At 40.9% G+C, this 15,693-nt stretch overlaps 1 protein-coding gene across 2 annotated transcripts in view; it reads left to right on the top strand.

Annotated features, from left to right (window-relative positions):
* The first annotated feature begins 2,363 nt into the window (after positions 1 to 2,363).
* Positions 2,364 to 15,693, top strand: part of LOC105030587 (rho-related GTP-binding protein RhoN) — a 31,355-nt gene continuing 18,025 nt past the window's right edge. The window contains exons 1-2 of one of the 2 annotated variants that reach the window (XM_020046954.3): positions 2,364 to 2,794; positions 3,210 to 3,297. In XM_020046954.3, coding sequence (XP_019902513.1) covers positions 2,693 to 2,794; positions 3,210 to 3,297 — 190 coding nt within the window. In that variant the 5' untranslated portion in view covers positions 2,364 to 2,692. The remainder of the gene's footprint in view (positions 2,795 to 3,209; positions 3,298 to 15,693) is intronic. The other variant, XM_010904538.4, reaches the window with a different exon arrangement.

Here is a 15,693-nt window from a genome sequence, read left to right as displayed (position 1 = left end):
GAACTATTCTTAATTTTCTCCGAACACTTTATGTTAGCATTAGCTATAATGTGGGACCAAATTCTGACAGGCCTGTTCCCTAATTCAACAACATAACACTGCATTGTATAACAGGCAAATAGAGATCATTCTGGATACTTTCGAGATGTCTCCCTTTAAAGTGATTGTTTAAAGAATAATACCCCCATGATAAAGGAGGATGCACTCAAACACAGGCCATTTCTGAGTCAACGTTTATGAATATACACTCACCTAAAGGATTATTAGGAACACCTGTTCAATTTCTCATGAATGCAATTATCTAATCAACCAATCACATGGCAGTTGCTTCAATGCATTTAGGTGTGTGGTCCTGGTCAAGACAATCTCCTGAACTCCAAACTGAATGTCAGAATGGGAAAGAAAGGTGATTTAAGTAATTTTGAGCGTGGCATGGTTGTTGATGCCAGACGGGCCGGTCTGAGTATTTCACAATCTGCTCAGTTACTGGGATTTTCACACGGAACCATTTCTAGGGTTTACAAAGAATGGTGTGAAAAGGGAAAAACATCCAGTATGCGGCAGTCCTGTGGGCGAAAATGCCTTGTTGATGCTAGAGGTCAGAGGAGAATGGGCCGACTGATTCAAGCTGATTGAAGAGATTTGTAATTTGCTTTAGCGTCAGCCAAAAGGCATTAACGTGTATAAAGTAGGATTTTGAGTTAAATAACGTGTCTTCTGATGCCTGAAGATGGCGATAGAAACCTTAGGTAAATCAGCGTCAGACCAGTGCATAGTTGTTTAGTCTAAATGTGAAATCGTGGTAACCAGAACATTATGGAGAGATCCTGACACCACACTGGAGGTGCCATAACCGAAAGGAGCACTGATGAAGATAATTGTGTATTTTTCTTTTATAGTGCCCATGGCACAATTTAATTTAGTTTGTAATTTAATTAATCGGGAAGTGACATTTGTGTTAACAATTCGCACCGCCAATGCCAAGTATTATGCAGGGTTTCATAAATGATAAATCAACAGGAGATTGCAGTAGGAAAAGAAGTGTTTGTGTGTGCGGCGCCTGTAATTTATGCTAGTCCGTAAAGAAAATGTCGACAATGAGAATGTAGACCGCGCTTGTACGAATGGACAAGTGAGATACATCCTTATTCAGCACTTCTTACAAATTGCATGTGCTAAACGAATTCAGCTGCAAGTTGGTCGCTCTTAAAGTCGCGAGTTTTGTGTGTGGTGATGTCTGCCAGCCCATTTGAATTCCCAAACCGCCTTCATTGAAAGTATAGGCTACCGCAAAACACCCGCGGACTCCAAACGTCTTTTTTTTTACTATACTATCTGTAAATTCCCACATCTGGCAGCACTGTTCCCAAACATTGTATTCCGAGCACTCAAGATTGTTAACGCTCAGTGAAAAACACGTTGGAAGTACTAGTACGATTCATAGCACACAAACAAGCTCACTGATGTCTTAGTATTTTTGTCACAGCACGCAGTGACAGCAAGACTGCTGTAACCTACACGAAAGAGGTGAAATATAGATGTTTAGAAGCCCTGCATGGAAGAATATTTCCTTAAATTATTTTGGCTGGTGAGAAATCGGATTGATAGACCAAAATCTTAGTTTGAGGCACCATTGTTCATTTTTATGTTATATTACATACATAGAAAAGGGGTGACGACATTGGTGCTCTTGCAAATGAACCCTAGCCCATTAGGTCAAGTGGCCTAAAATCACAAAACCCCCTTCCTGATTGGAGAAAGTAGTATATAAATTAGTTCCAAAATTAGTAAAAATTGGTAAAATGGGTTTGATTTGATACAGAGGGAGAGATGTACTGCTCGTTATTGCAGACACACAGGTTAATCAAAATACTTGAAACTTCTGTTTTGGACATAAAAAAGTTAATGTCATTGCCATGGTGCTCCAACCACATAGAGTTCTTATTTTCCTCATTGGGTTCAAGGCTGCTCTTGATCCCTTTAGAACCATAAATTTAATTAATGCTGGAAGAAAATTGCAGGCTACTGTTATATTTAAAGGAAAAATGAATATGTTGTTTTTGTTAAATCGATGAAAGCGTTCTCATGTGTATTTTGTCCAAATTAAAGTTGCTCTAAAGACATCTTTAGAATTTAGATTTTTCAGATTGCTGACCTCATAGTTGACCCCTCAAACATATGTTTCCCACGTTTATAAAGCCATTCAAATGGAAATGTAATTTAACTGAGAGAGACGGAGACAGATAGAGACAGAGGGAAAGAGAGATGGGACATACTTATGTCGTTGCGAGGGAGGAATTAACGACACGCCTGATATTATCTCAGGTGGTTTTGGGTGGTTTTGACGTTACCCACTAAACATGAAAAAAATCCATTAGCTTCACGATCTTTCTCATTGGATGTTAGTAGTTGATGGGCGGATCTAAAGGTGAATGTGAAACTCGCGCTCTCTAAGCATCCAGCAGTGGCAACAAGCAGTGGTATTGTGAGGCTGTGCAGCAACGTTAAAGAGTTATTACAGCCCTGAGTCTGACAGTCAAAGCAGCGGAAAGGCACATACACCAAGGAATTAAAACAGTGGCAAGTGAATATTAACCGTAAGCCTATTTGCTTTCTACACTTGAATTTGGGGACTTTCCTAGAGTAGCTAAATGACAAAGGCACGACGCGTCAAATCCAAATAGACGGCACTATGGAGAGTAAAACCACCCGCTGTAAGATCGTAGTGGTCGGTGATACGCAGTGTGGCAAAACGGCATTACTTCATGTCTTTGCAAAAGACTCGTACCCAGAGGTAAGTTTTCTTCATTTTGGTAAGAAGTTATTACAGGTGTTATACATGATAGGCCTTCACATTGTCAGTTTGATTCATGTACAGCCATGCGCTCGACAGCCTTATCCATAAATTGTGTTATAAGCATTTCATGCTTTTCAGGGTTTTAGGCTACAGCACCAGTGTCACTGAATTTGCCTAACTACATTTACTTGACGATATAATATTATTGAGAAATTGCGCATTGTAGACAAAATATTAGCTGTCAATGTGTAACTCGCCTAGTTTTCTTAGAATTGCTCTACTGATGCAACATGTCCATACAACGGATATTTAATAATGGGAACAGAGACTGAAATCTGAAATACACTTTAGATGACTGGGAATGGAACATGGTGTCATATTCAGTCGGGTTACTTGAAATGTTTCTTTCCAGAATTATGTCCCCACTGTCTTTGAGAACTACACCGCCAGTTTCGAGATTGAAAAACAGAGAATTGAGCTGAACATGTGGGACACATCAGGTAAGAACCGAGGCTTCCAACGGTAAGCTACTATTTGAATTCATGTCGACACTTGGAGTCAAAAGATGTCATAACGCGCATTCATATGGGCAGTGATGAACAACTTCAGATTTGATGTTGTGGCAAATTATTTCAAAATAAACGTATTTTCAATAATAATTTAATCATATGGTTGACTACAATTAGGCGTTCTTATTTTCCTCATTGGGTTCAAGGCTGCCCTTGATCCCTTTAGAACCATAAATTAAAATACATAAAATATGCAATAGTGGTCATACACATTTATAGAAATTAGATTAGATAACTTCATGATTCATCTTAAAGGATGTCTTCTCACCTTTTACTGGAACAAGGCTACTAGCAGTGGAAAATGAATATTGTTGGGTAAGAGAATTTACATCACTGGTTAAGATAACTGGCAATAAAGTTTAGGATAATTTAATGGCTTACAAGAATTAGTAGCAGAAGTCTGAATAATTCACATGAATGAATACAATAATTAATGTAAACATTTTGGAGAGTTGGGATAAGGTTATGAAAAGGGCTAACTAAAGGTTTAACAAAAAAGCTAAAGTTATTTCAGAGGCAAGGCCAAGTGAAAGTCAAAGCACGATGTGGCAACGTGGTTTTCAGCCACCTTTGGAAAATATTTTGACCCCTTCAAAAATATATATTTTTGCCACCAATCTACAAACAGCAACCCAATAATGAATAGTGAAAACATGTTTTTAGAAATATATTCAGACCCCCTTTCATTACTCCAAATTGAGCTCAGATGCATCAAGTGTCCTATAATCATCGTTGCAATGTCGCTGTAAAACGTGAGTCCACCTGTGGCAAATTCAGAGGATTGGACATTATTTAGAATGTCACATACCTATCTGTTTAATGTCACACACTTCACAGTGCCTGTCAGATCAAAAACCAAGTCAATGAAGTCCAAGGAACTTTGACGTATAATTGTTTTTAGGCATTGATATGGGGAAGGTTATACTTTTTTTTTTGATGCATTGAAAGTTCCCAGGATCACAGTGGTCTCATTGGGAAATGGAAGAAATCTTGAACCACCCAGACTTCCTACAGTCACTCCAATGAACAGTCTAACAAAGCTTCCCTGCAGAGATGGAAGAACCTACCTGAAAGACTACCATCTCTGCAGCACTTTGTCAATCAGGGATTAATGATTGATTGGATGTCATGTGTTGAAGGCATATGACATGCAGTCTGAAGGACTCTTGAGAGCATGAGGAAAAAGATGATCTGGTCTGAGAAGACCAAAATGTATGCCAAGTGAGACACTGGGCGAGTAGCATCCCTATGGAGGTCTGTGTAACATGCTATGGGAATGCTTCTCAGCAGCAGGAATGGGGAGACCAGTCATGATTGAGGGAGGGACAAACAGAGCCAAATACAGAGTTCCTAAAAAAAATTAAAATAATTCTGAGCACACAAGACCTCAGACTGGGACAAAGATTCATCTTTCAGCACCACAATGACAGCGGACAATTCTGTGAATGTCCTGGAGCGGCCCAACCAAAGCCTGAACTTGAACCCTATTGAACATCTGTGGGGAGACCTACTGTAAAGATCTCAATTTACAGACACTCCCCATTGAATCAGACAGCGCTTGAGAGGATTCACAAGGAACAATGGGAGAAACTGCCCAAACCCAGATGTGCAAAGCTGGTAGAGGCAAACCCAAGGAGACGTGAATAAACAGGATGTATGAGATTTTTTTGGTGTGACCCTGTGAGATGTAGTCATGCTACCTGCTGTAGAAAGGGGTGTTTATTTCTGTCTGCACTCATTTGTTATAGATTGTTTGTTTGTGTGTGTGTGTGTGTGTGTGTGTGTGTTTGTGAGTGTTTTCAGACTTAAGAGACCTTGTATGTAAAGTTAACAGTGAGTGTGCTACAGCAGGAAAACTCATGTCCTCTCTCCTTGTCCTCTCTCCTTGTCCTCTCTCCTTGTCCTCTCTCCTTGTCCTCTCTCCTTGTCCTCTCTCCTTGTCCTCTCTCCTTGTCCTCTCTCCTTGTCCTCTCTCCTTGTCCTCTCTCCTTGTCCTCTCTCCTTGTCCTCTCTCATTGTCCTTCTCATTGTCCCTCTCCTTGTCCTCTCTCCTTGTCCTCTCTCCTTGTCCTCTCTCCTTGTCCTCTCTCCTTGTCCTCTCTCCTTGTCCCTCTCCTTGTCCTCTCTCCTTGTCCTCTCTCATTGTCCTTCTCATTGTCCCTCTCCTTGTCCTCTCTCCTTTTCCTCTCTCCTTTTCCTCTCTCCTTGTCCCTCTCCTTGTCCCTCTCATTGTCCCTCTCATTGTCCCTCTCCTTGCTCGCTGTCTCTCTCTATTCTCCTCGCTCGCTCTCAAAAACACACTCCTCTCTGTAACTTCCTTGTCCCTCACCTTTCTCTGTCTGAATCAGAGTGACAACTATTCACTGTCCTGCTCAATTACCCAAAACTTGTCCCCTCTCTCTCTTCCTGTCTTGCTCCCTCTCTTTTTTTGCTCCCTCTCTTTTGCTCTCTCTCCATGTCATCCCCCTCTCTTTCATGGCCTTCACCCTTTCATTTCAGTAGGTTCTTTATTGGCATGAATGGATCGTTGTCACCCTAGCAAACATATTTAGGCATCAATAATAATACAGTATTAAAAAATGAAAATGACTAACATTCAAATTCTACACAGCAAAGAAATCTCTCTCTTTCACCTTGATTGCACTATTTTCTTCCCTTAATCCTCATGTTTTTTCCGGTTCCTGATTGTCCTCTTTCTTTCTCTCTTTTTGGTCTCTCCTCCTTTCTTCCTTCCTCTCCTCTCTAGCCCTCCCTCTCTTCACTCTCTATTTCCCCTTTTTCCATTTCCTCTCTCTTCCTCATCCGTCTCCTCTCTTTCATGTCTCCTTTCTCTCTTCTTTCTCTCCCCTCTCTTTCCTCTCTCCTCCTCTCTCCTCCCTTTCCTCATTCTTCTTTCTCTCAGTCAGAACAAGGTCAGGACTCCCACTTTGTTGCCTCTTACAATCATTGTACTTGATTAGCTTAGCATCGCCGCTTTCCCCTCACCCCTCTCCCCTCATCCCTCACCCCTCTCTCCTCACCCCTCTCTCCTCCCAATATTCAGCACAGTTGAGATAGCAGAGCCACTCGGTCTCTCTATCGCTCCACATCACCCGCATAAGGCTCAACATAATCTGTTTATGCAGTGTGACAAAAGGACCATCACATCCACCAGAGAGGCTGGAACCGAAACAACCACCAGACCATTGATCCATTATCTGCATATCCCCAGAATTTTTTTATCCACAATAATAATAAATAAATCAAAATACTACAGGCGATAAGCTGACGAATTAGTGAGGGGATTTGGAAGGGAGAGCCAACGCGGGTTTGGTTTTGGAAGGGCGGCTCAGGGATTATATCCTTAATTCTGTTACTCTCCAGTATTTGGTCACATTTCAGGAGCAGAATATTGAAAAGAAAATCAGTTAATCTCAACGGATGCACCAAAAGAATGGTGTACACAACACCAGAATAAATAAATAAGTCATGTGTCAGAAGAGGTGCCTGTACTAGATAGTGACCATGCTAGTCTTACAACGCTCTCTTCCCTAAGCGTGACAGATTTTGCTTTCAGCTGTTCTCAGTAAGACCTTTCAAGTCTAAGTATGAATACACCAGTCAGCCATAACATTATGACCACTGACAGGTGAAATGAATAACACTGGTAATCTCGTTATCATGGCACCTGTCAGTGGGTGGGATATATTAGGCAGTAAGTGAACATTCTGTCCTCAAAGTTTATATGTTAGAAGCAGGAAAAATGGGCAAGTGTAAGGATCTGAGCAACGTTGACAAGGGCCAAATTGTGATGGCTAGGCGACTGGGTCAGAGCATCACTTAAACAGCATCACTTGTCTAGGGAACACATGGCACCCGGATGCACTATGGGAAGGAAGCAAGCCGGCAGAGGTAGTGTGATGCTTTGGGCAATGTTCTGATGGGAAACCTTGGGTCCTGCCATTCATGTGGATGTTACTTTGACATGGACCACCTACCTAAGCATTGTTGCAGACCATATGCACTTTTCATGGCAACAGTATTCCCTGATGGCATTGGCCTCTTTCAGCAGGGTAATGCACCCTGCCACAAAGTGAAAATGGTTCAGGAATGGTTTGAGGAACACAACAACAAGTTCAAAGTGTTCACTTGGCCACCAAATTCCCCAGGGCTCAATCCAGTCGAGCATCTGTTGGATGTGCTGGACAAACAGGTCCGATCCATGGAGGCCCCACCTTGCAACTTACAGGTCTTAAAGGATCTGCTGCTAACGTCTTGGTGCCAGATACCACAGCACACATTCAGAGGTCTAGTGGAGTCAGTGCCTCGATGGGTCAGGCCTGTTTTGGCGACAAAAGGGGGACCTGCACAATATTAGGCAGGTGGTCATAATGTTATCTCTGATCAATGTGTGTATATATATATATATATATATGTGTGTATATGTGTGTATATGTGTGTATGTATGTGTATATGTATGTATGTATGTATGTATGTATGTATGTATGTATGTATGTATGTATGTATGTATGTATGTATGTATGTATGTGTGTGTGTGTGTGTGTGTGTGTGTGTGTGTGTGTGTGTGTGTGTGTGTGTGTGTGTGTGTGTGTGTGTGTGTGTGTGTGTGTGTGTGTGTGTGTGTGTGTGTGTGTGTGTGTGTGTGTGTGTGTGTGTGTGTGTGTGTGTGTGTGTGTGTGTGTGTGTGTGTGTGTGTGTGTGTGTGTGTGTGTGTGTGTGTGTGTGTGTGTGTGTGTGTGTGTGTGTGTGTGTGTGTGTGTGTGTGTGTGTGTGTGTGTGTGTGTGTGTGTGTGTTATTTTTTTAAGTTAATGAATTGGTTGGTTAATGCCAATAACCAGAAAGTCCACTAACTGGACTTTCCCAGGTCTGACTCAGTCTCTGACTGGTGGAAATTGTGTAGCAGGATTGTGGAGCGTCAGGTCTGTCAGTCTGCTCTAGGCCCAGGGTAGTGTGCCAAACAGCTTGCCTGCTTGGTGAGGGACCATCCAAACCGGCTCAACCTGCAGTGTCATGCACAGGAAGCAGCGCAACACCAGTAGAGGAGTTCGATCAGGGCGTTGTGCATGCCGGAAGCCTGTACCCAGGGCAACTTCCTGCTTTCGTGTGGATCACAGCAGCACTCAGCTCAGTGAAACCAACCCACAGACCGGAGGTTTTACCGCCCGGCATCCTTCCACTACCATACAGTGTAGATTACCACCAGTCCAGTGAGTGAGTGCATCCATTGACTCTGCCCCTCCATGCTCCCCAGGTGCATTTTTCACCGACTGCAATGGAGTCCCACTCTGGTATTGGCACAACACGCTCTCATTAATTCATGAGGAGGTTTAATGACCCCTATCACATGCTGGCTCCTTGAAAGCCTGCCCAGATGAGAAGAGAAGTGGAGACAGAGAGAACGAGAGCACCTAGAGTGAGAGAGGAGAGAAAGAGAGAGAGAAAACAAGAGAAAGACAGAGCGACTGAGAGAGGAGAGAAAGGAAAAGAGAGTGGCACCTGGCTCCCAAAGCCTAAAAGGGTGTGTGTGTGTGTGTGTTTGTGTTCATGCATCTCTGTGTGAGTAAGTTAGTGTACAGGCACATTTCACTGTGTGGTGGTGTGTTGGTGAGTGAACACACTTGAATATGTGAGTAACTAAGTGCTTGTGTTACGCATTCATGACGTTGAGTCTATAAGTGTTTATGAGGGTGTGTATTAAAATAACCCTACGGAGCGGAGCAGTCATGGACTGTAAGAAACACCTCAGCAGGGCTCCCAGAACCTGCCCAACTGGTTTTCAGTCTTACTCTCTGCTGTGTGTGAGCCCGGGTGCTTCCAGTTGTGCAAGCTCCGCCGAGGTTGACAACCCAAAGGCTCTAGATTGAGACTGAGAGGTTGAGAGAAGTTTAAAGCAACAGAACAATAAAATCCAGTCTGAAGCACTATGTAGTCATTATGTGCCTGTGTATGTGTGTGTGTGTGGTGGGCTTAATCTACTGGTCACAGAGCCCATTACTAAAACAGGGAACATTGAAAATCAATGGCCTAGATGCATCTGTGCCTCAGGCCCCTGGGAAACACATATCCATCTCCTCCAAACTCGCTCCCTGTCACCGATAGACCTTGGACTTTTCAGTAACCCATCCCTTGAATGTTACACACACACACACTTACACACACGCCACTCCAAGAGTGCCATGCAAGGTTCCATCCATTTACCCCAAAATCATTCTATTCTTCATTTATAATTCAAGACATTTGCTATGACCGCACCAGTCTGTCCTCACAATAGCCAGCCATTATTGAATCTGGAATGACCCAATGTCTTCAACGATGTTGTCCAGCGGGAAATTATGTGACCCTGTTTTTAATATCCTCTTTCCTGTTTTGGCTGGGAATTATGACTGAGGGAACCTTATTTAAAGCTTAAATTAGTCAGGCGAATGGTCGTTGGAAACACATTTTACTTAATAAACAGTGCTTATACAAGCTCTTTGTACTCATTGTACTTTCACTTTGTTGTGTTGTGATGTGAATATATGGAGCATGGCCCTACAGTGCTAAAGGGCTGTGGGTTGACCTTGTGTAGAGCGAGTGTCTTTCAATTTATTTTCCAAATGGATATTTAACATCACTTCCCTGAGTAGGGTCACATGACATGACATTATCCACCTTTATGTTCATCAATTCTATCTATACCTTTGTGACATGATGTTTATTTAACTTTACTGTATATTTACCAGCACTTCCCTGAGTAGGGCCATGTTAAAGCCTATCAGGCATAAACAGTATCAGCTGGATACATTTTTAATTCAATAGAACATAGAAACATCAATGGCATTTATTTCTCCAGCACAAAATCACAATTATTATTACCTCAACTAGAGAAGAAATAATTTAAAACTCTTATTACTCAATAAGAGGTTGGTTCAGAGTGGTGTAATAATTAAATAAAGAAATCTAATTTGCATAATAAATACCTGCCCTGAGGAGTTTGAACTATAACTTTATGGTGGTCTGCTAAGGACTACAAAGTACAAGAATGAGGGACATTCACATCTTTTACTCAAGAGGATTACTTCATCATTTTAAGAGGATAAAACATCTCCTAGTAAGGAGTAAGGACTTTTTCAACTTGGAATCCTGTGGAAAAAGGTCAAACATTGAGGACAGTGAGGCGGTAGGAAATTATTTCAAGAGCCAAGAGAGTCCACAAAGTATTGTACATTGCCCTCATTACCAATTTATGAATTGCAAAATCTGATTCTCTGGACCCAGTTAATAATGTCCATGTTCCACCTCTCATCTGGCCCCTTTAACGCTGGTACAGTTTGTTGCACAGGCTCTAACAAACACATCTCTACTATTACACAGGGTTCATCAAGGACAATGAGTTGGGACTGTTTGGATTAAGGAAACGTGGCACAAAAATTGTGAAATCCTTCCCTCTCCTCCATCATCTGTCCTGCCATAGACAACAAAATACTTCCCGTCTCCTCAGTCATCTGTCCTGCCATAGACAGTCATATCCTTCACCTCTCCTCCATCATCTGTCCTGCCATAGATGACCAAATCCTTCCTGTCTCCTCAGTCATCTGTCCTGCCATAGATGACCAAATCCTTCCCCTCTCCCTCACCAACTTAGGGGTGACATTTGAACCTCTTTTTTAATACCTATTACTAGAACGTCATGTTTTGGACAGTCTTTCACCTTTTCTGATGCAGAACAGCTTATCCATTCATGTGTTTTCTACAGAATGGATCACAGGAATGCGGTACTCGTGAGCCTTCCAGCAACTCAATCCAAACAGTTCTGCAAGTATCCTGCGACAAACAAATGTGTCTGCCTTCAGAACCTCTCTCCTTGCTGACCTCCAGTGACTTCCTGTCCCGCCAAGAATTTACTTTCAAAATTATAATTTTAGTTTACAAACCCTCCATGGCATCGGACCTGCCAACCGATCAAATCTACTCTCCTTCTATGAAACTCCATGCCCCCTACGATACAACCACGCCAAACTGCTCAGCAAACTTAGAACCCAGCTTTGAACAATGAAGAATCATGTGTTTTCCTCCCCTGGAACACGCCTTTGGAACTCCCTTCCTGACAACCTCAGGGCTGTTCATACCGAATTGGCTTTTAAAGGCCAAATTACACATCTTTTTCAGTTGGCGTACCCTTCCCGTTTATCACAAGACACTGCACATACCGTATCATTATAGAAAAGCACTTTACAAATAAAATGTGCTTTTCTATAATGAAATGTGCTTTTTTTTTTAAATGTGCTTTTCTATAAAAGGCCTGGCTGCCTCATGCCTGCGGATGCTGTTGCCACAATTGGTCTATCGGCATACGTTATATAAGAATCTGTTGCACGAAAAACGAATCAAAATGTTTTGAGTCTGTAAACACACAAATAACTGCCCAATGTGTGGTTGCAATATGCTGTATATCCCCCTCGAAAATTTCAGTTTGTTTTTCTATTGAATTTTTCACATTATAGGTCACATTTAAAAGGAGAAAAGTTCTGACATTATTTATATTTGTCTCATTCTTTCACATCACAAAAACCTGTGATTTTCACAGGGGTGTGTAGACTTTTTATATTCACATGGTTCCTGTATTAATCATGAGTATGAATTTGGCCAAATCACTGTAAAATAGAAACCAGTCGGGCTGTAAGTTAACGTCATATAAATTAATAACTGTACCATTACAGGTGGCTTAAGGTTAGCATTGCACATGAACCCAAATGAATACATTTGGAAAAAATTTGAAAATAAATAGATTTTTTTACTGATAATAATGAGTCTCCGTAGTGAATCCACTGAATTGTTCATTTGAATACTTCAGCTGAATTGTTCATAACTACGGAGCTGTACAATGCGCCCCTTGTTGGCAGTCAGCGTTCTTTTTACTGAACAACTTGATAAGAACAGAGTCAGTAAAGACTTGAACTTCCGAACATTGGTTGACACGTCTAAATCACCCCGTATCAATATCCCAGGAGGAACACAGAAATGCAAAAAGCATTCAAGTCCATAGTAGCACTCTAATCAGGATAAAGAATCGACAATGGTTGGATGTGTTTTAGCTATTAGCTAATGTTGCTCCCTCAGTTGGAACGACATAACCAAGTTGAATTTCGGGAATAGCTTGGTTAGCTACGTTTCATATACATTGACGCATTGTTACCTTCTTGCAAATACAGTACTGTAGCTATAGCTAATGTTCTGATACATGCTAATTGAAATGTTGCTAATAAAATATGCAAATAAATGATGTAGCCAACTAGATATGTTTATAAAACCCTGAATATCAAAGTTTGAAATAAAAACACATAGTAATGTAATATACAGTGGGGAGAACAAGTATTTGATACACTGCCGATCTTGCAGGTTTTCCTACTTACAAAGCATGTAGAGGTCTGTAATATTTATCATAGGAACACTTTAACTGTGAGAGACGGAATCTAAAACAAAAATCCACAAAATCACATTGTATGATTTTTAAATAATTAATTTGCATTTTATTGCATGACATAAGTATTTGATCACCTACCAACCAGTAAGAATTCCGGCTCTCACAGACCTGTCAGTTTTTCTTTAAGAAGCCCTCCTGTTCTCCACTCATTACCTGTATAAACAGCACCTGTTTGAACTCGTTACCTGTATAAAAGATACCTGTCCACAGGTCTATGGAGGAGTGGGCCAAAATCCCTGCAGCAGTGTGTGCAAACCTGGTCAAGAACTACAGGAAATGTGTGATCTCTGTAATTGCAAACAAAGGTTTCTGTACCAAATATTAAGTTCTGCTTTTCTGATATCATGCAATAAAATGCAAATTAATTACTTAAAAATCATCCAATGTGATTGTCTGGATGTTTGTTTTAGATTTCGTCTCTCACAGTTGAAGAGTACCTATGATAGAAATTACAGACCTGTACATGATTTGTAAGTGGGAAAACCTGCAAAATCGGCAGCGTATCAAATACTTGTTCTCCCCACTGTACATATAGTATGCAATAGTACATAATATTCATATGGTACGGCAGGGCCGAAACAAGCTAGTTGAGTTCCATATTGTTAGTAGAGGATTGAAGCCAGAAATTTTTCGGCCCTCTAGGTCCGGAATTGAATAGCCCTGCTGTATGGTATATCTCGTCAGTTGGCTGGGATAAAACGTTGCATTGAAAGGTCTTCCATAGTTTCTTGTTTGTGGAGCTCTCTGAGCGGTTTCCATCACCTTATCAAACATGCAAATTCTAAAGTTTGCATAAAAAGTATATGCAGCTTTCACAAGCAATCCATCCAAACTAACGAATTACATTACAGAAAAACAAGTTTCCTGCAAAGGCATGCATTCTATATTTTTGAATGAAACATTTTGAATGTGTTTCCATTGTTGATTTGAACTAAGAGTTGCATGATTTGAGCATAGAAATAGTGTCAACACTGATGCCTGGCCAAGTAGCCAAAGACCCATGAAATGTAGGGAATTCATCAAGACTCTTACTACTGGGCAAGTTGTCATAATTTCTTTAGTCAGTTGATCCCCATGGTTGATGACGAGTCAGTACGTCATCTACTTTTGTGGGGATTCCATTACAGCACAATTTTTGCTGACGTTGCAAAATGCCAGCATGCATTAATGTGGAAACACCCGAGATGGTTCCTTTTAATAAAATTCTCTGAAACCATTTGTTTTGTAAATTCATGGCTAATAGAGGTAAGATAGTGATGCTAGTTGTAGGTGATGAAGACAATTAAAAACAATTAAAATGTATTAAAAACTGTTTGGTAATCGCAAAATTCTGCATCATCAAGTTGGCCCTTTAATATTTGTATCTACAGCCAGTTGTAACTCGATATCCCGACCACTGGTCCCATTAATTTGTTTATTTTTTAACACTTTCTCATTGTCCAAATCTTTAACTTACTCCACAGTCAACATTCTGGTATTTTTGAAGATGTTCTCAGGTCTTCTATTGCCTGTTGCTGCCAATGAGTTGGCTTTGACGTTGCCAGAGCTCAACACTTTGATGCCAGTAAAGGACCATTCTGTTCTGAACATCCCGTTGCTACAATTCAGACTAATTCTAAAGGGTTGCTGGAGATATTTGCAATTCTAATGAAAGATTATTCTTCTCTAGGTAGTGTGGGACAGTTGATTTTTGTTCCATAATGACCTACCATAACTCATAGAGCCCCTGACTTCTGTTCCAGAACAAAAGATGACAGTGAAGGACCATTACTATCTCAAGACAAACCTCACATGCCAAGCCACCTGCAAACCCATCTGAAATCAAGTAACACTGATTAGAAATGGCAGATAATACCTCTCCTACCATTTTCTCTGATTTACTTTAGAGTAATACAACTCTTGCATTCAAAATGTATAGTGTTTCTGGTATGTGCAGCTGTTAAATTAAGTAAAATAGTTCTATAACATTATTAGCAAAAAAACATATGCATTCACAAAGGAAATGTAAATGTAGTAGTGACTAGATAATGCTTGTTATGCATATTGCCACACTGAAGTAATGTACCCACAACTGAAGAGAGTGGGCTGGGTTCAAGGGAGATGCCCAGATGCCTGTCTGTGCCTTGTATCATTAATCAGAAGAGAATCAGCAGGGCATTGCTGATGCCAAGAAGAGGTTATGCTTGTTGCCAGTGCCTTCCCTCTGTGCCCAGGGGTCGTTATGAAAGTTCCTATAACATCCTAAGAATTTCACTCAGCACTTCTCAAGTAAACAATCAGAGGTGATTAGAGACAGCTGTGCCTAATAACAAAACTTAGGAAAGCGTCGTTAATTTTGTTAGAGTTGATGATGCATGAACCCTTTTGGCTACCTGCTTGGTGATTACCTACTTACTCCTGTACTTCTAGACAAACACCCACACCTAAAACAGCATAGCATGTCTCACAGTGTACCAGACAAATAGGACTGGTATCTACTCAGCTTGATGTTCTTCATTGGATATTTTTCCCACACACCCATAATTGGCCCTCAGTTGAAATGTCTGGTTGTGTCCATAGCAAACGTTGCTGTGTGAATTCTAGAATCCACTGACTGTTTCATCCTCTCTCCCTTTATGTCATCTCCATGAAATCTTGTGTGCCTGGAATATGAATAATCGTTAAAAAGGGACCCTCAAAAGGATTTATATTACTGATCTTAACACCACAATGGAGACTTCTTGTTTTAATCATCCAGGCAACAAATGGAAAGCATGATTTTTTTTTTTTTAAATGCCACATATTTAAGGGGGAAAAAGACAACTGTAATTGAAATTGACTCTTGACTAACTGTAGGGCCAGAGAGTTTGTGTGTATTGACCAA

The sequence above is a fragment of the Esox lucius genome, chromosome 5 (genome assembly GCF_011004845.1).
Source record: "Esox lucius isolate fEsoLuc1 chromosome 5, fEsoLuc1.pri, whole genome shotgun sequence".
In the NCBI taxonomy this organism is placed as follows: domain Eukaryota; kingdom Metazoa; phylum Chordata; class Actinopteri; order Esociformes; family Esocidae; genus Esox; species Esox lucius.
Note: the sequence above shows the minus strand (reverse complement) of the source record. Positions and strands in the feature narration are given on the sequence as shown.